Genomic DNA, 23,190 nt, shown 5'->3' with positions numbered 1-23,190 from the left:
CAGCATAGAGGCAGGGGGACCAGAAGTTCAAGGTCAACCTCAGCTCCACGGTGTATTGAAGGTCAGTCTGGGCTGCAGGAGACTCTGTGGCGGGGGTGGGAGGGAGGGTAGAAAATGAAAGGGAGGGAAGGGGAAAGAAATCCCTTCATAAGCTTCCTCATGGTCTAGAGACATTGAGGACCTACCAACATCACCAATATCACGGTTCTTATTTTAGCAGTAATTCGACTATTTTGTGTGTGTGTGTGTGTGTGTGTGTGTGTGTGTGTGTGCGTGTGTGGTGTGTGCATGTGTGCGTGTCCTCAGAGGCCAAAGAGGATATTGAATCCCCTGGAACTGGAGTCACAGATGGTTGTGACCGGCATGTGAATGCTGGGAAATCGAACCCAGGTCCTCTTCACTGAGCCATCTCTCCACCCCCTTAACACCCATTTAAATAGCTCTAGGGAATCAAATTCTCCACAAGTTCTCCATGACCTCCTAGAAGTTGGACCAAAAGCCATCCCTGTGGCCTGACAATCCTCCCCCCCCCCTCGCACACACACACACACACATCAGCTAGCCATGCTGTTGTTGCTGACTTCCTATGGATATCTCTCTCCCACCGAGCACCACTTCCATATCCCTAGAACCCAACACAGGCCCACCAGTAAGAAATTAGCTCCAGTTAAAGTAGGCTAAATGAACGAACAAATGGACCAACAAACCTATAAACTACCCTCTGTTCCAGGATGAGGGCTCACTGGGAGCTGAAGGCAAGTTGGGAGGGCCAGCATCCTTAACTATACAGATGGAGTCTGAGACTTCAGAAACTCCACTATTAGAAGACTTGGGGCTAATTGGACCACAGAGGACAGCATCATCCAAACTGGCTTACCTGCCATCAGAGTAGTAGTTGGTCATCATTGAGAACATGGTGGTCTTCGTAGCAACGGTCTCTGTGAACATGGTGGTGGCGGAGGTGGTGGGGAGCGTGGTCAGTGCTGTAGTGGGTGCTTGGCACAAGACAGATTACAACGCTATTCCATCACCCATCACAGTCTGCTCTTGCTCTGAGCCTGCGAGGGAGTGTGGGCCATCCCAACCAGAGGACTCTGGAGCAGGGCTGTGGCAAGCAACTATAGCTGAACCGCTACTATCCTCTTGACTTCTAAGAGAGCCCAGAGCTTCTGAGGTAGGTAGGACTGGGTACAAGTCCGGGGTGGGGCATGGTGGAACCCTGGAGGGAGCCAGGGAGAGCCTCAGAACAAGAGCAGCTGAAACCCAGCTGAATACCCCAATTGCTATGACAGTGCCTCAGCCAACCCTTCCCTGCAGCTTTATCAGACAAGGACAGGAATAGACAGGGAACTTGAAAAGTGGCTAACATAACCTAGTTTCAAAACTTCTAAGGTCATGGCCATACTGCGGGGGTGGGGGGACAACTAATATTAGGGCTGGAGAGATGGCTCAGCAGTTAAAAGCACACGGTGTTCTTGCAGAGGATCCAGGTTCAGTTCCCAGCACCCACATGATGTCTCATCACCATCTGTTCTAGGGTATCTGATGCCCTCCTCTGGCTTCCATGGACACCTGACACACATGTGGTGCACATGCATGCAGTCAAAACACCTGTCTATATACATGAAAGAAGTAAAAATCTTTTGATAGCAAAAAGAAAATCCTAACAGTCAGAAAGACACTTGGGACAAGTTAAGTTTCAATAATGGGGATACCTTTTTCCAAGAGTATTGTTGGGGTTCAGCAAGATACTGCAAGCTTTGCGCCATACTGAACCTCAGGGAGTCCTGGAGGTGGTAGCCCTGCCTTCATCTGCCATCTGCACCCTACAGATGCCCTATGGCCTGGTGCTAGCAGCCTGTCTGAGGGTGGCAGAGCAGAGCTCAAGAGAGAAACCTCTCTAAGCTGATGCACGAAGACCTCAGAGCTGACCCACCACCACCACCACCATGAGTTTCGCATTCTGGAAACACTCATAAAGAATACCATTAGGCTAAAGGCACAAATGGGCTCCTCGGGAGACTGCAGACATCAGAAAAGCAACTGTGTGCAAAGGCCTTTCTAGACCTTGAAAATTGGATCACCACACCCCAACTAGGCTGGTACGGTTTCCCTCAGGATGGATAGATTGGGGGTGAGCACAGCACCAGGTGATGGCACCCTGAGCTCCTTGGACGCCCCATGGGACTCAAGGAAAGCGTTGGCAGGAACTGCAACTCCAGGAACCACAGAAAGTGGTACCTTTGGCCTATGAGCCACCTCCCTGTCCTCTCTTGGCCATAGACTAAAGATAGAGCCATGCAGAGAAGAGGAAGAGAAGTGCCTGGAAGCCTGGGAGTCAGGAGGTGTTTAAGAGAAGCTCTGTCCCAACCCCAAGCAGTCTATCAAGGGCAACTTCAGGACTCGACCTCCTGCACAGTGCAACAGCTCATGAGTGACAGCTAATTCCTTTAGGTGAGACCTGAGGGACCAAAAAGGGCACCCGGAGAGATGTATACACACTCTTACCTGGGCCAATATTCACATTAACCTTAAATTTGGGATCAGATGCAAATTTCTCAATTGCACACCAGTAAATGTCGGCATCGCTTATCCTCAGCTCCTCCATGGTCACTGTGACGATGAAGTCTGTCTGGTTATCCCTGATGGACACACGGCCCTTCTTCACCAACTTCTCCATATCCGTTTTAACCAGAATCTCACATGTTTTCCAATCAGCTCCTTGGCACCAGTACTTCTGGTAATTCTTCCAGTAGGAGCCATAACGGCACTGCACAGTCAAGGAGCCCTGCTCATGACCGCTCACCATGTTTGGACCTGTAATATCCTGAGCAGTGGAGCAGCCTGGAAAATATAAACCCGTGGACCACTGATCTCCCACTCCAAGGGCATACAGTGCCAATTCCAAAAGCATGATTAATTGAATAGTGGTCAGAGAACACCCCTTCTCCAAGACAGGCTGCCTGCTGTCCCTCAACATTCAGCTGAGTCAAGAGGAGTCAGAAAAATTCTTGATCAATTACAGCTCTCAAAAGAAAAAAAAAATGGCCAAGCATGGTGGAGCAAGACTTTAATTCCACCACTCAGTTAGCAGAGACAGCAGATGTCCCTGAATTTAAGGCCAGCCTGGCCTACAAAGCAAGTTCCAGGACAGCCAGGACTACATAGAGACTCTAGTATGGGCAAAACCCCGGGTTTGTCCTGAACATCTGAACATCTGCCCTCCCTGCACCATATAAGATATATGTGTGTATACACATATATGTATATATACATGTGTATATATGTATATATAAACATGTCTATAAACAACATATAACATATAAACAACATCCAGGTGGTACTGCCAAGTGTGGTGCTGCTAGGTGTGGTGCTACCAGATATGATGCTGCCAGGTGTGGTGCTGCTAGGTGTGGCACTGCCAGTGTGGTATTGCCAGGTGTGGTGCTGCCAGGTGTGGTATTGCCAGGGATAGTGTTGCCAGGTGTGGTATTGCCAGTGTGGTGCTGCCAGGTGTGGTGTTTCCAGATATGGTGTTGCCATGTGTGGTGCTACCAGGTGTGGTACTGCCATATGTGACACTGCCAGGTGTGGTACTTCCAGGTGTGGTATTGCCAGGTGTAGTGTTGCCAGATGTGTTGCTGCCAGGTGTGTTGCTGTCAGATGTGGTGCTGCCAAGTGTGGTGCTACCAGATATGATGCTGCCAGGTGTGGTGTTGCTAGGTGTGGCACTGCCAAGTGTGGTATTGCCAGGTGTACTATTGCCAGGTGTGGTGCTGCCAGGTGTGGCACTGCCAGGTGTGGTATTGCCAGGTGTAGTGTTACCAGGTGTTGTGTTGCCAGGTGTGGTGCTGCCAGGTATGGTGTTTCCAGGTATAGTGTTGCCAGTGTGGTATTGTCCGGTGTGATGCTGCCAGGTGTGGCACCGATAGGTGTGGTGTTACTTAGTGTGGTGCTACACACACCTAATCCCAGCAGTCAAGAGGCTGAAGCAGGAGGATCATGAATTTAAAGCTAGCCTGGGCTACTAATGAGATTGAGTCAAAAACCACTTACTCTACCTCACTTCTTTATACTCAATATGAATGCATATGTGTGAGCACGTGTGGTGTATAGGTGGGGACACATGTATGTTTAATGCATGAGCTGGAGTTAATATGCACACAGCAGAGGAAAGCATGAGTGTCTTGTTTTATCATTCTCTGCCTCATTCTTTTTAAATTGACTTTTATTTTATATGTATGCATGTTTTGCCTGCCTCTGTCTGTGTACCGCATGAATGCCTGGTGCCTTCAGAGGCCAGGAGAGGGTGTCAGGTCCCCAGAAACTGGAGTTACAGATGGTGTGTGTCATTGTGTGGCTGCTGGGAAATGAGCCCTCTGCAAGAACAAGTACTCTTAATGGCTCTAACCCCTCTGCCTTATTCTTAGAGACAGTCTCTCGCTTGTGAGTTCCAGATGGATTTTCCATTCTGCCCCTTTGACCTGTGTCCACTCCATGCTGATTCCACACTGTCCTGCCTTGCAGTGTCACAAGTGAGAGAGGTTTCTTCTGGAGATACATGTTGTGTTCCCACCTTAGCAAGATGCAGAGGACACTTAAATGTTTCTTTACAAGAATAATTTTTGGGTGCTAGTAAGATGGCTCAGTGGGTAAAGGCACTTGCCACCAAGCCTAATGGCCTTGGTTTATCCCTAGGACCCATATTGTAGAAGGAAGAACAGGCTCCTGAAAGTTGTCCTCTGACCTCCACATCCACAACCACTCACACAAATGCCCCCAACACACACGCACACACAACACACCACACATACACACAACACACTACACACCACCACCACACACACATAAACACAAATAAATGTAAAAAACAACAAAGACCCATGCTCCAGGCATGGTAGTACATGCCTGTAATCTTAGCACTTCTAGAAGCCAGTGTGAACTATGCAGCAAGTTCAAGGCCAGCCTGGACTATGTAGGGAAACCTTGTCTCATAAAAAGCAAGAACACGGGGACTGAGTATATAACTTGGTTGTTAGAGTGCTTGCTTGGCATATGTGAGGTCCTGGGTTCAATCCTCCCAGCCTGGAGGAAGGTGTTGGACTGTTTGTTGGACTGTTGCACATTTCAAGCTGGGATCCGTCTTGTTCTGCCTTTAAAACTGATACATAGGGGCTGGAGAGATGGCTCAGTGGTTAAGAGTATTGCCTGCTCTTCCAAGGGTCCTGAGTTCAATTCCCGGCAACCACATGGTGGTTCACAACCATCTGTAATGAGGTCTGGTGCCCTCTTCTGGCCTGCAGACATACACACAGACGAAATATTGTATACATAATAAATAAATAAATTTAAAAAAAGAATATTTAAAACTGATACATAGTTCACACACAGTGACACACCCAGCCCGGTGGTTGTTAGGACCTCCGCAGCTTTATGACCATCTCTGCTGTCTAACTCCAGAACTTCTTCTCTTTTTACAATAATTTATTTAATTGTATTTTATGTGCATTGGTGACATAGGGTCTCAGGTCCCCTGGAACTGGACCTGAATCCTCTCTAAGAGCAGTCAGTGCTCTTAACCCCTGAGCCAGCTTCCCAGGCTGAGAACTTCCTTTTCTTTTGCCGGCATGAAGAGCTGTCTCACACCACTGACAGCTGCCTCCCTGGGTGCCTGTCTCGCAGCCCTCTCGCTGCTAACCCTGATCCCCTTCCTGGCCCCATGGACTCACCTATCTGCACATCTCATATGAAACACATCACACAGTGTACGGTGGTAGCTGGCTTCTTCCCGCTGCATTGCGCGTTTGAGGTCCATCCATACCGTAGCCTGTGTCACTAATACTTCAGTCTGGTTTTAACAGAATAATGTTCTATGGTGTGGGTGTGCAGTGTTTCGTTGAAGAATAAATCAAAATGGATGGGTCAGACATTTAGATCATTCCTACCTTTTAGGGATTATTAATGTTATTATCATGTCCATTTGTATTCTTAGTTTTTACACGGGTGTGTGTTTACAGTTCATTTTGGTCATGTGATCATGCCATAGCTAACATTCTGAAGAGCCATCAGATGACTTGGAGACTAAGAACACACATTGCTCTTGCAAAGAACCCAAGTTCAGTTCTGAGCACCCACATCGGGCAGCTCACAATGGCCTGTAGTTCCAGTTCCAGGGGATCCAAGACCCTCTTCTGGCCTCCTCTGGCATCTGCACACATGTGTGCACTCTCTCTCTTTCACACACACACACACACACACACACCGCACAGTAAATAAAATCTTTAAAGAAAAGATAATCATCTTAGTTGTTCAGTTCTAGAAAGGCAGACAATCGGGAAGAGCAATGTTGTAAACAACTATTCTAAAGGACACATTCATTTCTGCAGCTCCTGCTTGTTATTTGCCTAAATCACACCCACTATGGCTTTAGGGACAAAGGTCTCTGCCCTCTGGGAGCTTCCATTCTACTAAGATGTGGGAGGGAGGCACAGACGATGGCGGGGTGGGGTGGGACTCGATTTGTTTCTGTGTGCTTTCCTTTTGAGGCAGAGTCTCACATATTCAAGTCTTGGACTCTGTAGGTGAGGATGATCTAGAACACCACTCCCTTTGTCTACACCTCCTGAGTGGAGTGGGCCAGACCCCAGCAGGAACAGACGTTTTAATTAATTTATTTAATTTCCCCAGTGAAGACCACAGTGAGAAATGAAGACAGGGAGGAAGTTGGGAGCCTGGTACCACCTAGGGAAGAGCACTCAAAGCAAACAGGACAGAAAACTCTGAGGCCAAGCAAACCTAGTGTGTTCAAAGCCATGTGGGGAAGGGAGCTGATCCAGGCAAGGATGCAAGGGAGAAAAGGTTGGGGGGGGACCAGGGATGCTATGCAGAAAGGAATCAGGTGGTGATTACCTAGTAAGCTATCTGCAAGGATTTAGGATTTTAATTCAAAGTCGGGGAGGAGGTCATTGGAGATGGGTGCCCCCAGGTTTGGCCTGAGTACTAAGAAAATCTGGAATTGCCAAACAATAAGACAGGAAAGCTCAGGGAAAACAGGGATCTGGGAAGATTTGATCAAGCCATTTAAAATTTTTATTTCTTCCTTTCTTTTCTTCTTTCTCTTTAAGTTGGGGTCTTAATATGCATGGATTTCTTTATTTTTTATGTGCATATGTGTGTGTGTATGGGTTTATGGGTATGTGTATGTGACTGTAAGTTCCCACAGAATCCAAAAAGGGCATCAGATCCCCTGGAGCTGGAGTTACAGGCAGTTGTGAGAAACCCAATACTGGGTGCTAGGCCTTGAACTTGGCTCCTCTGAAAAAGAAACAAGCCTTCTTAACTGCTGGGCCATCTCTCCAGCCTCCACATTTGAAATGTCAATTTCTAAATATGAAAGCTGAGTACGCGCTTGGCTGTAAGATTCTAGAGTCCTGGGAAATGCCTGCACTAGGGGTATAAAATTGAAAGCCTTTTGCTAATACTATTTCAAACCAAGAGGAGCATCCCAATGGCACAGTGGAAACCACCAGACTATGAAACAAGAAAACCCCTTCTGTGGTCTGCATGCACCAGAGCACTGGTTCTCAACCTTCCTTAGACTGCGGACCCTTTAATACAGTTCCTCATGGTGTGGTAACTCCCAACCATAAAATTATTTTTGTTGCTACTTCATAACTGTAATGTTGCTACTCTTATGCCTCAAAATGTGAATACTTTTGGAGATAGAGGTTTGTTAGCAGGGTCGCAACCCACAGGTTAAGCAACTGTAAATCTATTTATATACGGCAGCATTAGCCACAGCAACCAAGCCATGGACCAAAGTCCAATGACAGGTGAATGGATAAATATATGCATGATTATGTTGGCAAGCAAATACATTTAACTGGCCATCAGATCAAAAAGACAAATAACACATGTTTCCCCTCATATGCAAAAATCTAGACTTTTTCTTTAACAAAATAGACATGAAAGTGGAAGGGGTTGTTTAGAAAGGGAGGGGAATCAGCAGAAATGAAGGAGAAGACAAGAGAAAACCGTGGTCCAAGTACATGATATACACACATGAAAAAAATGACACGATGAACCCATTATTTTGTGCGATTTATTACAAGATGGACCCTCATGGTATAGCCCTAACTAGCCTGGAGTTGGTGTGTAGACCAGGCTGGCCTCGAACTCACAGAGATCCATCTGCCTCTGCCTCCTGAGTGCTGGGATTAAAGGCGTGAGCCACCACACCTAGAACTATATCACTGTGTTCAACAGAAAATTCTCTTCGTTTGAAATCAAAACTGTATCCATCCACTTAGAGCTTCATCAGATCAAAAGTGATGGCGCAGCCTATAACCCCAACACAAGAAAACCCCCTTCTGCACCCTAATTCTGTCTGATACTGTTATTAATCATAATGAAAATCTTTTTGGAGACAGAGGCTGAGGCAGGAGGATCACTAGTTAGAGGGCCAGTCTTGGCTACATAGGGAGCGGCCCCCGTTACAAAACACAAGAAATACACCAGAAAGTTGCTGCCAGCCCTCCCTTGGCCTTGTCTCCTGCCTCCTCTTCACCTTTTTCAGGCCCCCCACCATTTCTGCTGTTTTCTTCCGTCCCAGCTGCTGTCAGTCATCCCTCCATTTGTTTTGTACATCAGGTCCCCTCTTTCCTTCCCTCAGGCCCCTACTCCCACACTCACTTCTTCCCCACAGCCTTCCCTTAAAGGAGCACGGTCACAAGATGACAGCCCAGCACCCTCGTGGATTCTCCTGAGCAACCAGGGCTCTGCCATCTTTCCAATACCAGTGGGGGCCCATCAGGGTGTCTGCCTTAAATATGATCAACACCGTGGTGGTCTGGAACTGTGCCTGGGACTGGGTTTAAGGGCTCAGTGTTTCTGCCACGAAGGCCCCCACAACAATGGGGCAGTATGTGAATGACACCTTGCTGGGCTCCCTGGTTCCCGAGCTTCCTCTAGTTGCTGAAGTATTCACAGGAATCTGCAAGCTCACCTGAGATCCAGGAGAGGACGAGGACCAGCAGCGCCAAGTGCATCTTCTCACACCCTTCTGCCTTCCTTGGTGGAGCCTGTCTGCGAGCGCAGGCTACATGCTCCGCTCCTGGGTACTCCGATTTCCCTCACTCTCACCCCAGCACTTCCTCCTTCGGCTACTTCCCACTGGTGAATAAAACCAAAAGAGGAACGAGGTAGAGCGAGTGAAATGGAATGCAAGAAGTCGATTTTGAGAAACACCACCCTGCCCGGAGCCAGAATGACTTCTCTGAGAAGAGAACCAGGGGCCTTCTGCTCTGTATCTACAGATCCCGCGATTCGAGCCCAGAAGACCAGAGACTGAAGGGTATCAGCAGAGAGATTCTAGAAGTTACTGGAATGGAGGAAGCTGAGGCAGTGTCAAAACCCAGCCTCATCAGGGGTGTTGGGGCACAGCTGTAGGTCCAGAACTCAAGGGGCAGAAACAGGGTGGGGGGAGCTGAAAGTTTGACAAGAAACCGAGCTACATAGTAAGTTGAAGGCTAGCCGGGGCTATGTAACAGCACCTGTCTAAAAAAAGGGAAGAGGGTATTGTTCAGTAGCAGAGCTCCTGCCTAATGTAAGCAAGGCCCTGAGTTTGGTCTGCAGCACCCCGAACCCCTACAAAATTGCAAAGAGAGGGCCTCAGGTAATTAGGATATATGAACAGGAATCTATCTACCCAGAGTCGTGGAGGAGGGTGGGGTTCTGCTTTGAGAACACGCAGCCGATCTGTCCCAGCCTACTGGATTGGTTAACCCAATTCCCTAGAACTTTAGTGAACACCCTATGGCTACCCCACCCCCAAAGAAACCAGTTTGCTATTCATAACTCCTAAGCTTTGCTCCCACACCCTCTTCAAAGTATCCATTCCTGCAAATCCGAAGGGAACAAAGAGCAGTCTTGAGGTCTCTCACACACATTCCTTTCCAGAAAGCCCTTAGAGAGGAGTCTCTTTTGGTAGGTGCCGCACACACCCTGTGACACCTTGGCTTCACAGTGCCCTCGAGCCCTGGTCAGGCTAGCCAGGCTACAGGAGGCTTATGGGAGGGTTGTTTACACTGAAAACTCTAGCTGCTGATAAGCCACAGCCTTTCCAGGATGTGGCCAGAGATGGCCACTTACTTTACATGTTCCTAGACCATAAAGCAAAGTCAACATGGGCTCAGAAGTCTCCGTGGCCATTGTTGATGGAACAGGTCTCTGCCCAGGGCACTGCTCGGGTATGCTGAGGGAGGTGTCCTCTGTAGAGCATAGGGGATGACTTTAAAGGAAGTGATCATCAGGCCAGGGGTGCCCTGGAAACCAAGGGGTGGGCTCATAGAGGGTCCAGGAGGAAGAAAAAAGCAAACACACAAACAGCTGTCTGTCAGGAGCCTATGGCCAGACCCTGATTCTAGTTCTCTCAGATTGACCCATCCAAGATGGAGGGCGAACCTTTGAATCAAGAACACCGTCTTAGAGTGACGAGGAGAGACTACCCCTTAAGCAAGGACCTCTGTGGATTCTGAGAGAGTCGGGGTATTCAGGAGCCCCATGTCCTCAAAGGCCTATTAGAGGCCCAGACCCTGGCTTGGCCATTGATTTCGGCATAACTCAGTCACCTCCCAGGCTGCCATATCCCCACTGGAGAAACAGGGCATTGAAGGTATTAGTGGTGGTGCACACCTGAGGGTCAGGAGTTCAAGGCCAGCCTCAACCACTTAGTAAGTTCAGGCTAGACGTGAGTTCCTATAGAATGGACAATTGAAGAGTCTCCCTTCCCTAAAGAACTATGTTTACAAAATGTGCATTCAAAAAAAAAAAAAAGATAAAGCTGGGCAGTGGCAGCGCACGCCTTTAACCCCAGCACTTGGGAGGCAGAGGCAGGTAGATCTCTGTGAGTTCGAGGCCAGCCTGGTCTACAGGGCTAGTTCCAGGACAGCTAGGGCTGTTACACAGAGAAACCCTGTCTCAAAAACCAAAAAATGAAAAAAATATGTTCACGTGTATGCGCACACACACACTCACACATTGTATGTATTATTTCTTGTGGAGGGAGCTGTGTATACATGTGTATTGTCTGTATGTGATAGGTAATGTTATATGTATATGTAACATGCCTATCTGTGTATATGTATATGTGCCTATGTGTTCCTGTGCATTTGTGTGCTGTCCATAGGGTTCTTCTGGATGTAAGGATACATGTTTGCCCTCTTGATCCTTTTGGACTTGAAAACTACACATGATTTTTTTGGGACTCACCCCATTCCTGTGGGGAAGCGCCCCTGACCGAGAGGGCGGTTCCTTAGTGGGGAGAGCTTGTCATTCGCCTAAGGCTCCGGGTCCAGACTGCATCTATCCCACTCTAGAAGTTCCACCAGAAGGTCACTGCAGAACCGGCCAGGGGGCCCAGTGAGTGGAGGCACTTGCCACCAAGCCTGATGACTTGAGTTCAGTTCCTAAGACCCACACTGTGGCAGGAGACAGTCTGATTCCTGCAGACTATCTTAGGACCACCACACACATGCTGTGGCAAACACACACTGCCCCACTCCCTCCCACGATGCACCAAACAAACAAACAAATAAGTAAAAATAAAAGGGAAAAGTGTACTATGGAGGCTAATAGCCAAAGGCTAAGCCAGGTGGAGATGCTAGAGAGATAGTTGAGCAGTTAAAACCGCATACTGCTCTCACAGAGGACCCAGGTTCAGTTTCCTGCGCCTACGTTAGGTAGCTCACAGCTATCTGGAACTACAATTTGAGGGGAATCTTACGCCCTCTTCTGGCCGTCATGGGCACCTGCACTCATACGCACTACCCATACCCAGGCATAGACACATATACAAAATTAAAAATAGGGTCTAGAGAAATGGCTCAGTAACCAAAAGAGCATGATGTCTTCCAGAAAACCTGAGTTTGGTTCCCAGTATCCATGTCAACAGCTCACAACCTCTGGTACTCCAGCTCCAGGGGGTCTGATGCTCTTTATTTGCCTTCACGGGCACATACATGTGTCAGTCACACACACACACACACACACACACACACACACACACACATACACACACACAAATAATAAATCTTTTGTAAAAACTGTTAGACTTGAAAATAACCCACGGAATTAGGTCTCTCAGTGACTAGAAGTGACTGTCAGCCATCCTGCCTCGGACATGTCCCCCGAATGCTGACCCTGCCACCACAGCTGGGGCTGGAGCTCTTTACCCTCCAGCTCCCCTCCTCAGCTGCAGTTAGCAGGGCTTCTAGAGCTTTGTCTTGTAGCCCATGGAGCTGAATTGTCACACCCCTAACTAGATGGGGCTCCTTTCAGCGTTGATTGTGTCTGCTTCAGGCCTGAAGTGGCTCTGTAGTTATTCTTCCCTTGGATCACATCTCCTTACCTCTCTAAAGAGAGGGTCTGCTTCCCCTTGAGCCCGTGGCAGACTCGTGATCTGTTCTGCCTGCTCTGAATACAGCAAAGAGGGATGTGTGGGGCCCCACTCTTAGCTTAGGGCCCCATATTTCCTTCTGCACTTCCTGCTTCTGCCAGGAACCTGCTGGCCTGCCGGGTGGGCACCAGAGACAAAGAGGGAAGAGCTGAGTTGCTCTGGCCACCAGCCAGCAGACCTTAGACATGTCAGGGAGCCCAGGTGAGGACAACATGATCACCAAGGCCAAGTTCTGACTCAGATTGTGCCCTTGAGTTTGGAGCAGTTCTCTGCCGCATTATAGTTCTGTTAGAGAAAAGCTAAGCTGCTCCTGACTCCTGTGCACTCCCATCTGTCTCCCTCCCAGCACTTGCACGTGGCTCCTCCTGCCTCCCTTCCTGCAGCTCCCTTCTCACTGTTTTCTTAATGCTGTTCAGATCACAGTCAGCCCAGGGAACTGTGGAGCTCTTGCGGCTTCTAACTGAAAATAGTACCTTTGCCTAGATGGCTCACGTTTAAGAGCACAGACTGGGCAACTATCCAGTTCCAGTTCCAGGAGATGTAACACCCTCTTCTGGCTTCCACGTGCAGGTGCACACATGTGCACATACCCACAAGCAAACACACAAACACGTGTAATTAAAAATAAAATAAAAACTTCAAAATAGCTCATTTGTCTAACTTACTAAAGTAACACACTCATTTTAGGAAATAGAGGAGACAACAGGAAGAATTTAATTGCCCCTAATCTCGTCAACAGGAGAGATCATTGTTAGTTTTGAGGTTAATAGTTCACACATCTACTGTCTTCCTACAGAAATGCGTAGTCTTTCCCAGAACTCAGATGGGCAAACTGATGTCTGTTGACAGAGGCTTCTGTCCCATCCAGTTCTGCAAGATGTTCAGTCAAAGAAACACACAGAGGCCTACATTAATTATAAACTAGTTGGCCTATTAGCTCAGTCTTCTTATTAACTCTTATATCTTAGATTAGCCCATAATTCTTGTCTGTTTAGCCTCATGGCTTGGTATCTTTTATCAGTGAGGCATTCTTATCTTGCTTCCTCTGTGTCTGGGTGACAATTGCAGACTGAGCTTTTCATCTTCTCAGAATTCTCCTGTTTCTGGTCCCCCACTGTTGGAAGGAGGTCGCTTGTTCGTCCTGCCCACCCAGAACCAAAATAATCACACAGAAACTGTATTAATTAGATCACTGCTTGGCCCATTAGCTCTAGCTTCTTATTGGCTAACTCTTACATATTAATTTAACCCATTTCTATTAATCTGTGCATCGCCACGTGGCAGTGGCTTACTGGCTAAAGTTCTGTCCTGCACCTGTCTCTGGTGGGGCTACATGGCTTCTCCCTCATTCTGCTTCCTTTCTCCCAGCATTCAGCTTAGTTTTCCCTACCTACCTAAGTTCTGCCCTGCTATAGGTCCAAAGCAGCTTCTTTATTCATTAATGGTAATCACAGCATACAGAGGGGACTCCCACATCACCCTGCCTATACTTCCTGCCTGGCTACTGGCCAATCAGCCTTCTATTAAACCAATGAAACTGACAAATCTTTAGAGGGTGCAAGACCATTGTCCCACAGCAGATGCAAAGCTCACACCACCCAACATGCTATTGTCTGTCGTGAGAAAAACCGTCCTATGAAAGAAGCACCATCAGAAAGGGAAACGCTGATGTCTGGCTTCAGCAGTCTAAGGCACTGTGAGCTGTGTTGCATGATGGAGAGGAAGCCTGGCCCTGAGATGTTCTGTGGAGCACCCAAGGATTGGTCATGGCTGTGTGTCTAAGGATTGGTCATGGCTGTGTGTCTAACATGATGGAGAGGATGCCTGGCCCCGAGATGCTCTGTGAAGCACCCAAGGATTGGTCATAGCCACACTTCTGTCCTGCCATGATGGCCTCTTACCCTCTAGAACCACAAGCCCCAGTAAACCCTCCCTTCTAATAGTCACTTTGGTCCAGGCGTTTTCTCACAGCCATAGAAGAGTTACTAATACACACAGCAAGCGGTTTTGCCCACTGAACCACCCCCGTGGCCCATCTTCTTTATCCCTACATTTCTACTACACAGAGTCTAGAGTTTGTTTCCTTCGTACCTATTTGTTGAGTCATTTGTTCTAACGAACATTCCTGTGAAGCCCCTTTATCAAACATACCTTGGTCCACTTCTGCAAAGAGAGCCAGAAGAATTTGCATCGGTAACTTTGATACTGTCAATTGCTCTCCAAACGTCTGGTTGCTCCCACTATGGAAGTCTGCTTACTAAACCCAAGCCGGTGTCAACCATTCTCAAGCTACTGGACATGAAGTCATCTGCCAGACTTCTCTAGCACATGGGCCAAACAGTATATTAGCTAGCTTTTCATTATTGTGACCAAACTGCCTGAACAACTTAAGAGAAGAAGGGATTATTTGGCTAATGGCTTGGGAGAGTTGAGGTCATGACCACTTGGTCCCACGATCTTGGGCAGAACATCGAGGGATGGGAACGTGAAACAGAGGAACTCTGATCACTACATGGCCACCCAGGAAGCAGAATCTGGGGAATACCAGAATCCACCTGGATTTCTCCAAGTTCCCTTCCATTCCATCTGGGTTCTAACCTGGGGGTATGCCGCCTACATTTGGAGTAGGTCTTCCAAGCTCAGTTAATCCTCTCTGGAAATTCCCTCACAGGCACAGCCAAGCATGTCCTTTAGGAGTGCTGGATGCTTCAGTTCAGTAAAGTTGACAATAAGGATTAAACTTCATTTAGGAGTTTGTTCTAAGAAACTGGCTTATATGATTTTAGAGTCTGGTTAGTTCAAAGTCCAAAATAGTGAAAGTTTTCAAAGCTTGGGCATTCTCGGGTGAGTGCTGAGGCTGCAGGTGTTTGTGTGTTTGTTTCTGTTTGTTTGTTTGACAGGGTCACATTGCAGCCCTACTTGGACTCTGATTCACTGTGTGGCTCCAGTCTGGCCTCTGACCTGCAATCCTCCTGTGCTAGCCTTTCAGGGCTGGCATTAGAGGTATGCACCATCCCACCTAGTCCAATAGGCTACAGTCTCAATGTAAAATTTCTTTTTCCCCAAGGAAACCAGCTTTGCTTTTAAAGTCTTTTAATTATGCAGCTGAAGACCACCCAAAGTATCAGACTTCAAGTCAGCCGCATCCAAGTGTGAGTCACGTAAGATTCCTCCCCGTGACAAAGAAAAGGGAAAGGCAAGCGCTCTGCCACTGAGCCCCAGCCCTAGCTCCAGACAAAGTGATCTTGATGGCTTCTGAACTTCTTGTCTGCTTAAGGAATTCGTTTAAAGCCACTTCAGGAGCAAAGAGGGCCGGCCACCCATCACCTAGTTTCTCAGTGTTGCCGCTGAGCGGTTTGTGCACAGGAGAGCAACACTCAGTGGTGGTCCAGGGCTCGGGCAGCCCTCCGCAGCACTGGGGTTTACTGTGGGGCTCCAGCATCAGCAACAAAGCTTCGCATCACCCGCAAAAGTAGGCTGCTGCTCACTTTGTCACTGATGACTCTTAGTGTCACACGTCTGGAGAGAACGGTCATCAGTCAAATAGGCTTTGTCACACAAATACCACAGAAACCCGCAGTTCCCCATTTTGTCTTGACACTCAGGAAGGTAAAACTAAACGTAATGCCTGAATGCACTGATTGCTATCTGACCTGGGCTTGCCCCCTCCCCACTTCCTTTCTGTCCTGTGCCCTTTCTCAGACACGACCCTTTAAGCACCTTTGGCACGTGCGGGTCTGCTATAAACTACCTCACAATGGTGAAGACATAAAGGTAGACATTAACAAAATGACTTAGAAAAGCAACCCAGCCAGGCATGGCGATACACACCTGCCACTCCAGAGCTCAGAGGTGGAGACAGCAATATTAGGAACTGTGAGCCACCTGAGATACAAGTGAAACTTTCTCAAGGCCGAAGAGAAGGAAGAAGAGAGGGAGGAAATGCAAACAGTTGACATAGAGGTTTGGGTCCAACCAGTACTCATTAACTTGTTTTTATTACTTATTGGTAGTATGTGTTTGTAAGCATGATGTGTGTGTGTGTGCGCGCATGTGTGTATGTGTGTGAACATGATGTGTGTGTGCGTGTGTGAGAGTGCATGATGTGTGTGTGCGTGTGTGTGAGAGAGCATGATGTGTGTGTGCGTGTGTGTGAGAGAGCATGATGTGTGTGTGTATGTGTGTGTGCATGATGTATGTGTGTGTTGAGGCCTGTCCTGGAACTAGCTCTTGTAGACCAGGCTGGTCTCAAACTCACGGCGATCCACCTGCCTCTGCCTCCCAAGTGCTGGGATTAAAAGTGTGCACCACCACTGCCCGGCTAGGTTCTTTTTTTTTTTTTTTTTTTTTTTTGGTTTTTCGAGACAGGGTTTCTCTGTGGCTTTGGAGCCTGTCCTGGAACTAGCTCTTGTAGACCAGGCTGGTCTCGAACTCACAGAGATCCGCCTGCCTCTGCCTCCCGAGTGCTGGGATTAAAGGCGTGCGCCACCACTGCCCGGCTCCCGGCTAGGTTCTTGATAATAAAAAAGACCAACTGAGAGCAGGCCCTGTCCTAAGCCTGAGTTCCGCTGGGTCTGAAGAGCAGAACTCACACAGTCCACAAGGGTCAAAGCATCACAGTGAGACAAGCAAGACCCACAGGCTTCTTCACACTGTAAAGGAAAAGGGGGGCGGAGATGAAAGATTGTGTCTGCTGTGTCCTCTAGGAAGTGAACCAGGGCATGCATGCAGGCTCCTCTAGAGGATTCTCTCTAGGAAGTACATCGTGAAGCCAGGGGAAGTTCAATGCGAGATGCAAATTAACCAAGCCACTGTTCACAAGCAATTAAATGGTGCCTTTCAATCCAGGAGGAAACAAAAGCCCAGCTGAGTTTCATTTGGGAGGTAGATGATGAAGAGCCCTCGTCAGGAAAGGTCCAAAGTCAACATCACACAGGCAATGCCATGTTCAACCCCCTCTGAGACTGATTCCATCCCATGCCAGTCAGAGCCCCTAAGTGACTGGGGTTCATGGACCTGAGGCGCAGACAGTCTCTCTGTCTTTATGAACGCAGATGAAGTTTGCCTCTCCTAAGCCTTCCAGACCTCCAGCGACTGTCTTCAGAAAGTGGCTTCTGTCCACCTGGAAACCAAGGTCCTTGTCTTCTCACCCACCCTCCCATTCCTGCTCTTCGAGTCGGGTGGGCACAGTCTCACATCTCGTGGGTACTTCTCTCATGTGCTTCATGGTTCCCTTTGAAACATTTCATCCAAGTTCCCAGGCTTGGTTCTCCGCTTCCTCTCAGACTGACCTCCCAGGGGAGAGTGACCTTTGTCCTGTTTCCTCTCTGTAGGGCACTGTCCTCTGCAAGGGTTTGTTTCAGGGCATGCTGTGGACTATTCCCAAGGCTTGCCCTAAGTATCCTGATCTTGCTTTCCACATCTGGGGCTTTGTGGACTAACACACGTGGGAGAGCCATCATGTTGTCTGGCCTTCCGAGGAGCAGACACCGAAATTAAATGTGGAAGAATTTTATTGAGGGAAACACTTATATGGCCCATGAGGTAGGAGCCAGGGAAGTCAGAGAAATGTTAGGCTCTGACAAAGGTCAGAACTCCAGGGGCAGAGGTCCTCAAGCTAAAGTCGTTGTTAGCGGAGTCTGGTGTCCCCCATGAACAGGTCGGACAGTGTCCCTGCCATATTCTGCCTTTGCTTCATAACTGTCCATGGCCATGTGACCCCGGCGCAAACAGCAGTGATGGCCCTCAAAGCAGAACAGCAGGCCCACCATGTGAGAGAAGCCTAGGGATGGGAGGGAACCCATATGGCATGTTCTCATGGCTGTCTCGGGCGTTCATGGACTTGGGTTGGCATAGTTTTCCTCTATACCCTGTGCCATTTATTTGTTTGGTTTGTTTGTTTGTTTGTTTTATAGAGACAGGGTTTCTCTGTGCAGCCCTGGCTGTCCTGGAACTCGCTCTGTAGACCAGGCTGGCCTGGAACTCACAGAGATCCACAGCCTCCTGAGTACTGGGATTAAAGGTGTGCACCACCACCACCCGGCCACACTGAGCCTTTTTCAGTGATTTCAATAAATAAAAAAAAAAATCAAGAAGTGTGCATGGGGTGAATACCTCTAGTTCTAAGAGCCTCTGTCTGTACAGTGGGTATGTGTGTATAAATGGGGGTGGGTCACATGCCACAGTGTATGTGTAGAGGTCAAAGGGCATCTTGCTAGAGTTTGTCTATCCTTCTATTAGGCAGGTATCAGGGATTGAACTCAGGTTGTTATCAGGCTTGACGACAGTCATCTCTGCCTGCTGAGCCATCTCATCAGCCCTGTCTGTGTGATTTTATATTGGTGTGCATATTCCTATATCTGTGTTTGTGTATTATACATGTCTGTCTGTCTATCTCTGTGTACTGGTTAGATGTATGTGTCTGTATTTTTATACGTGTGTGTGCTGTTCGTGTTTGTGTACTACACGTGTGTGTGTTCAGAAAGAATCCCCTCCTGCAGTCACAACTAACCCACCTGGAGCCCTCACCCCATCTCTGTTGCTGCTTTTCAGACCATCCTGGTCGGTGACAGTGGCGTTGGGAAGACATCTCTACTGGTTCAGTTCGACCAGGGAAAGTTCATCCCTGGCTCCTTCTCAGCCACCGTGGGCATCGGATTTACAGTAAGTACTCACCAGCTCTGCCAGCTCCAGAGCCCCTATATGTGTGTCAGGCTGCCAGCCAGAAAGAGGTGGGTGCTTATATGAGACAGCGAGAAGAATCCCACTAAACAGATTATTTCCAGAGATACAGACAAGTTGATGAGGACTGGACAGGGTTGGGCTTTGGCCCTGGGTGCTGTGGAGGCTCCATTTTACTCTGAGCCTACAGACCAACAAAACAGGGTATATGGGTGTATGCGCTCAGGCCCACCCAGCGGCTGCAAAGATTCTGGAAGGGCAGGAAATGACAAATGATAGTACAGAATGTGTGAACCTGCTTGGCCACATGGGTTGGGAGTCAGCAGGCAAGGACTGAGTCTGGTTTTTAGCTCTTGGTCTCTCCGGGGACACAGCACTGGGGTGTGGGTGATTGGGTAAGTACCTAATTAGAAACTGGGGTCCAGCTCCTTTGCCCACAGTTCTCCACAGTCTACCAGCTCTGCTCTGCCACACACCCTCACCTCCCTTACCTGACCAGGCCTGCAGGTACTCTCTGATCCCCTTGGATTCTTGGAAAGGCCTTCCAGAAGGCTTTACCCCTTTCTCATGTGCTGAGTCTCCAAAACCCTAGTATCTGAGACAGGGAGATCGGGTGTCATGTCTTGGGCACTGTGGGGGTTTGAAAACCTCTAGGCAGGACTAAAGAGATGGCTCAGCCATTAAGAACACTGACTGCTCTTTCAGAGGTCCTGAGTTCAGTTCCCAGCAACCACATGATGGCTCACAACCATCTGTAACGAGATCTGGTGCCCTCTTCTGGCGAGTAGGCATACATGCAGTCAGAACACTATATATAATAAATAAATAAAAAATCTTTTAAAAGGAAAGAGAAAACCTCTAGACAAACCAAAGCACGGGGCCTGTGAGGTCACATTTGGGACTAGGACATACCATGCTACCCTGGTGAAAAGAGTGGGAAGGAGACCCCAAAATGGGCTTTCCCAAAAGGTCAGAGGGAGGAAGTCGAGTTCAGACTGGACACAGCTGCAGGTGGCTGCCCAGGCAGTGAGTGGGAATGGAGAGCCGCCCAGCCTGTGACTGTCTGAGCTGGAAACATCCCCACCCAAGCACTCTCAAAAGTGGGATGTGTTGAGCCCTGGCCTTCTCTAAAGGGGAAGGCAGAACAAAGTGGGGTTCCAACCCCTAAGGCCAAGGCTATTTAGACAACCCCAAAGGCTTCGGATCACCCTGTCTGGAAGTAAGGCAGATGTCTCTGTGCCGGGGGACAGCTGATGTCAGACTTCCCTCACGGTCACACCCACATCTTTTCACCTATCCTTGACCTGACTTGGGGAGCAGAGAGAGTAGTAATCCTGGGTCTGAAAATTCTGATATGCATCCAAACAAGTCACAGAGGCATCATCTCTAAACACGGCTACTAGTTTGACAAGAAAACTAAGGCAAATCTATGAGCAAGAAGAAAGAATTTAGTCAGAGAAATCCAAGCAGCCCAGCCAGGGTGAGAGATGTCTTCCCCTGCTGACCTCGAGATAACTGTTTTTACATCCTCCGCAGAGCCAGCATCAGCAGCTTGAGCAAAGCCCGAGTTTGGAGACACTTGGGTCAAGGGCAGGACCTTGAACCACAAACAAGCACAACCGTGCTCCACAGCTGAGACCCAAATCCAGAGAAAGTCCCTCTGGTGACAGCGGGTATGATAACCACATGTGACATGAACCCCATGTGACAGAAACCACACAGAGGAAGTGTGATGGAGTCGATTGTGGCAATACCTATTCCCCTTACTACTGTTCCGTCCACTCCCTCCTGGTCCAGCCCCCTGCCCAAAATAGCTGAATCTTCACACAGCAGCTACTCCCCTGCATCCTGCTAGGCAAGGATGCTGAAGGATGTCGGGTGTCCTTCCAATACTGGTCCCTAGAGATGCTGGTTATAAAATCCTTGCTTACTGACCTACCACTCAGTGAGATGGTTTTAATTATTATTATTATTTTATGTGCATGGCTGTTTTGTGCCTAGTGCCCATGGAGACCAGAAGAAGGATCCCCTGGACTGTAATTCCAGACAGCTGTGGGCTGCCAAGTGGGTTCTGTAAATCAAACCCAAGTCTTCTCAAAGAGCTGACAGAGTTCTTAACCACTGAGCCATCTCAAGTCACAACCGAGAGGTTTTTTTAAAGCCTATATGCTATATAATATATTATTATATATATATTCTATAGAATAATTTGCAAATGCCTTGGGCCTGGGCTTGAACTCCAGGGTAACAATAACTGAAGCAGAAGAAGCCCCCAAGCTCTTGCTGGCCCTGCTCAGAGGGCCGGATGCAGCCTGGGCAACAAGGGGGTGCACACAGAATGGAATTGCCTTCACTGAAAAAATTCCAGGTCTATAGACTTTCAGGGATGGAGCTGACACCTCCCAAATGCTGGTATCCCCCAAATTCTCTATCACAAGCCCTCTCGGGCTGGCTGCAGAGTCCTGCTGCTGGGTTTTCTGGAGTGCTGACATCAACAGGATTCACGGTGGCGTCAATCAGACGCTCCATCTTTTCTAGTGTTCTGATGTAAAACACTAGACTTCTTTTAAATGGTACCAATCTCTTTGGGAGCCCTACCTTCGCTAGCCCCTGTTTTGCACAGGCTTTTATAACCAAACTGCAGGATTTTCAAGACTTTCTGTTCAGCTTTTGGCACTTGGGCCTCACTATAAACCTGACTACAAGGAGCTGATGAAAACTATGTCACAGCCTGAATCCTGAGGGCCTTAAAACTTCCACCACTGGGTCAATTCGCCTCCGACTTTTAAACTCATCCCTCTACCAAGTCTGAGAATCCAGGTAAAATGTTAAAAAGTTCTTAGCAAGATTATAACATGAATGGCGCATAGTCCAACCCACCCTCCCCCTGCAAAAAGTCCTCATTCCCATCTGAAACCTGTTGAATGCTATCTTTATTGTCCACATTTTTTGTAATCATTTTGGCCTTTAAAGTACCCATCACAATCACCTATTGAGATCAGTTTATAGCACTCTGGGGCCTTTGCTATCCCACGTGTCCAAACTCTTCCAAAGTCCTCCTGCAAACCAGTTCCAAAGGCAAAGACCCCCACTCCTGGTACTAATTTAATGCATTAGACCTTTTAATCACTTTAGTTGTAAAAAGCTGCCACAAACAACTCCAGGAAAGGTCTGTTTGGGCTCACAAATACCATAGCTTCTTTTCTTGGTCCTTGGCTCTGTTGATTCTGGGCTCACAATGAGACAGACCATCAGAGCTACTCACTGAGAGAGATCAAGTATAACTTTAAAGTATAAACCTGGGACCTACTTTCTCCAGCTAGGACTCAACTCTTAAGAACTCTACCATCTCCCAAAATAATGCCACTGGCTGGAGACCAGGCATTCTCTAAAAAATAAACTTATACAAGGATATTTTGTATTCAAACCATAAAACATTAAGCTTTCCAGTCAGATGCCCCAGTGCAAGTCAGATCTTCCTTGTGACTGTGTCTTTATTCTTCACAGACTCAGTTTTACCTCAACAAGGTTGAGGGTTTTTTTGGTTTTTGTTTTGTTTTGTTTGTTTTTTCAAGACAGGGTTTCTCTGTAGCTTTGGAGCCTGTCCTGGAACTAACTCTTGTAGAACAGGTTGGCCTCGAACTAACAGAGATACACCTGCCTCTGCCTCCCGAGCCCTGGGACTAAAGGCGTGCGCCACCACCACCACCTGGGTAACGTTGCGAAATTTATCTCCACAACCTTCCTCTGGCTATCTCCCATCATCTCACTATGGCCTGTTAGATCGCCTTCATTGTCTGGTCAAAGTAGCACACAACTGAGATTGATAGTTCTCAACACTCATTTGGTGTGTGTAAAAACCTGCAGAGGCTGTTTGGGTAGGATCAGGATAGGGGAACAGAGTCTGCATCTTGACATGACCTGGGAGCTGTGCTGAGGGTGATCTATGCGCCACAGTTTGCAAAACCCGAATATCGACCTTGTTACCCCAGCCTCTACCCTAGTCTCCCCTCACTGGACCCTACAGTCACTGTGCCGTGGTCGACAGCCCTGGG

At 48.1% G+C, this 23,190-nt stretch overlaps 2 protein-coding genes across 3 annotated transcripts in view; one reads left to right on the top strand and one right to left on the bottom strand.

Annotated features, from left to right (window-relative positions):
* Cd300lf (CD300 molecule like family member f) overlaps positions 1–23,190 on the bottom strand; it is a 43,494-nt gene that overhangs the window by 6,361 nt on the left and 13,943 nt on the right. Inside the window, exons 2-4 of one of the 2 annotated variants that reach the window (XM_038325900.1) lie at positions 9,005–9,171; positions 2,509–2,844; positions 878–995 (exon numbers count right to left, since the gene is read on the bottom strand). In XM_038325900.1, coding sequence (XP_038181828.1) covers positions 878–995; positions 2,509–2,844; positions 9,005–9,047 — 497 coding nt within the window. In that variant the 5' untranslated portion in view covers positions 9,048–9,171. The remainder of the gene's footprint in view (positions 1–877; positions 996–2,508; positions 2,845–9,004; positions 9,172–23,190) is intronic. The other variant, XM_038325901.1, reaches the window with a different exon arrangement.
* Rab37 (RAB37, member RAS oncogene family) overlaps positions 1–23,190 on the top strand; it is a 63,164-nt gene that overhangs the window by 27,950 nt on the left and 12,024 nt on the right. Inside the window, exon 2 of the mRNA XM_038325910.1 lies at positions 19,007–19,117. Coding sequence (XP_038181838.1) covers positions 19,007–19,117 — 111 coding nt within the window. The remainder of the gene's footprint in view (positions 1–19,006; positions 19,118–23,190) is intronic.

This window comes from Arvicola amphibius, chromosome 4 (assembly GCF_903992535.2).
Source record: "Arvicola amphibius chromosome 4, mArvAmp1.2, whole genome shotgun sequence".
NCBI classification, from domain to species: Eukaryota; Metazoa; Chordata; class Mammalia; order Rodentia; family Cricetidae; genus Arvicola; species Arvicola amphibius.
Note: the sequence above shows the minus strand (reverse complement) of the source record. Positions and strands in the feature narration are given on the sequence as shown.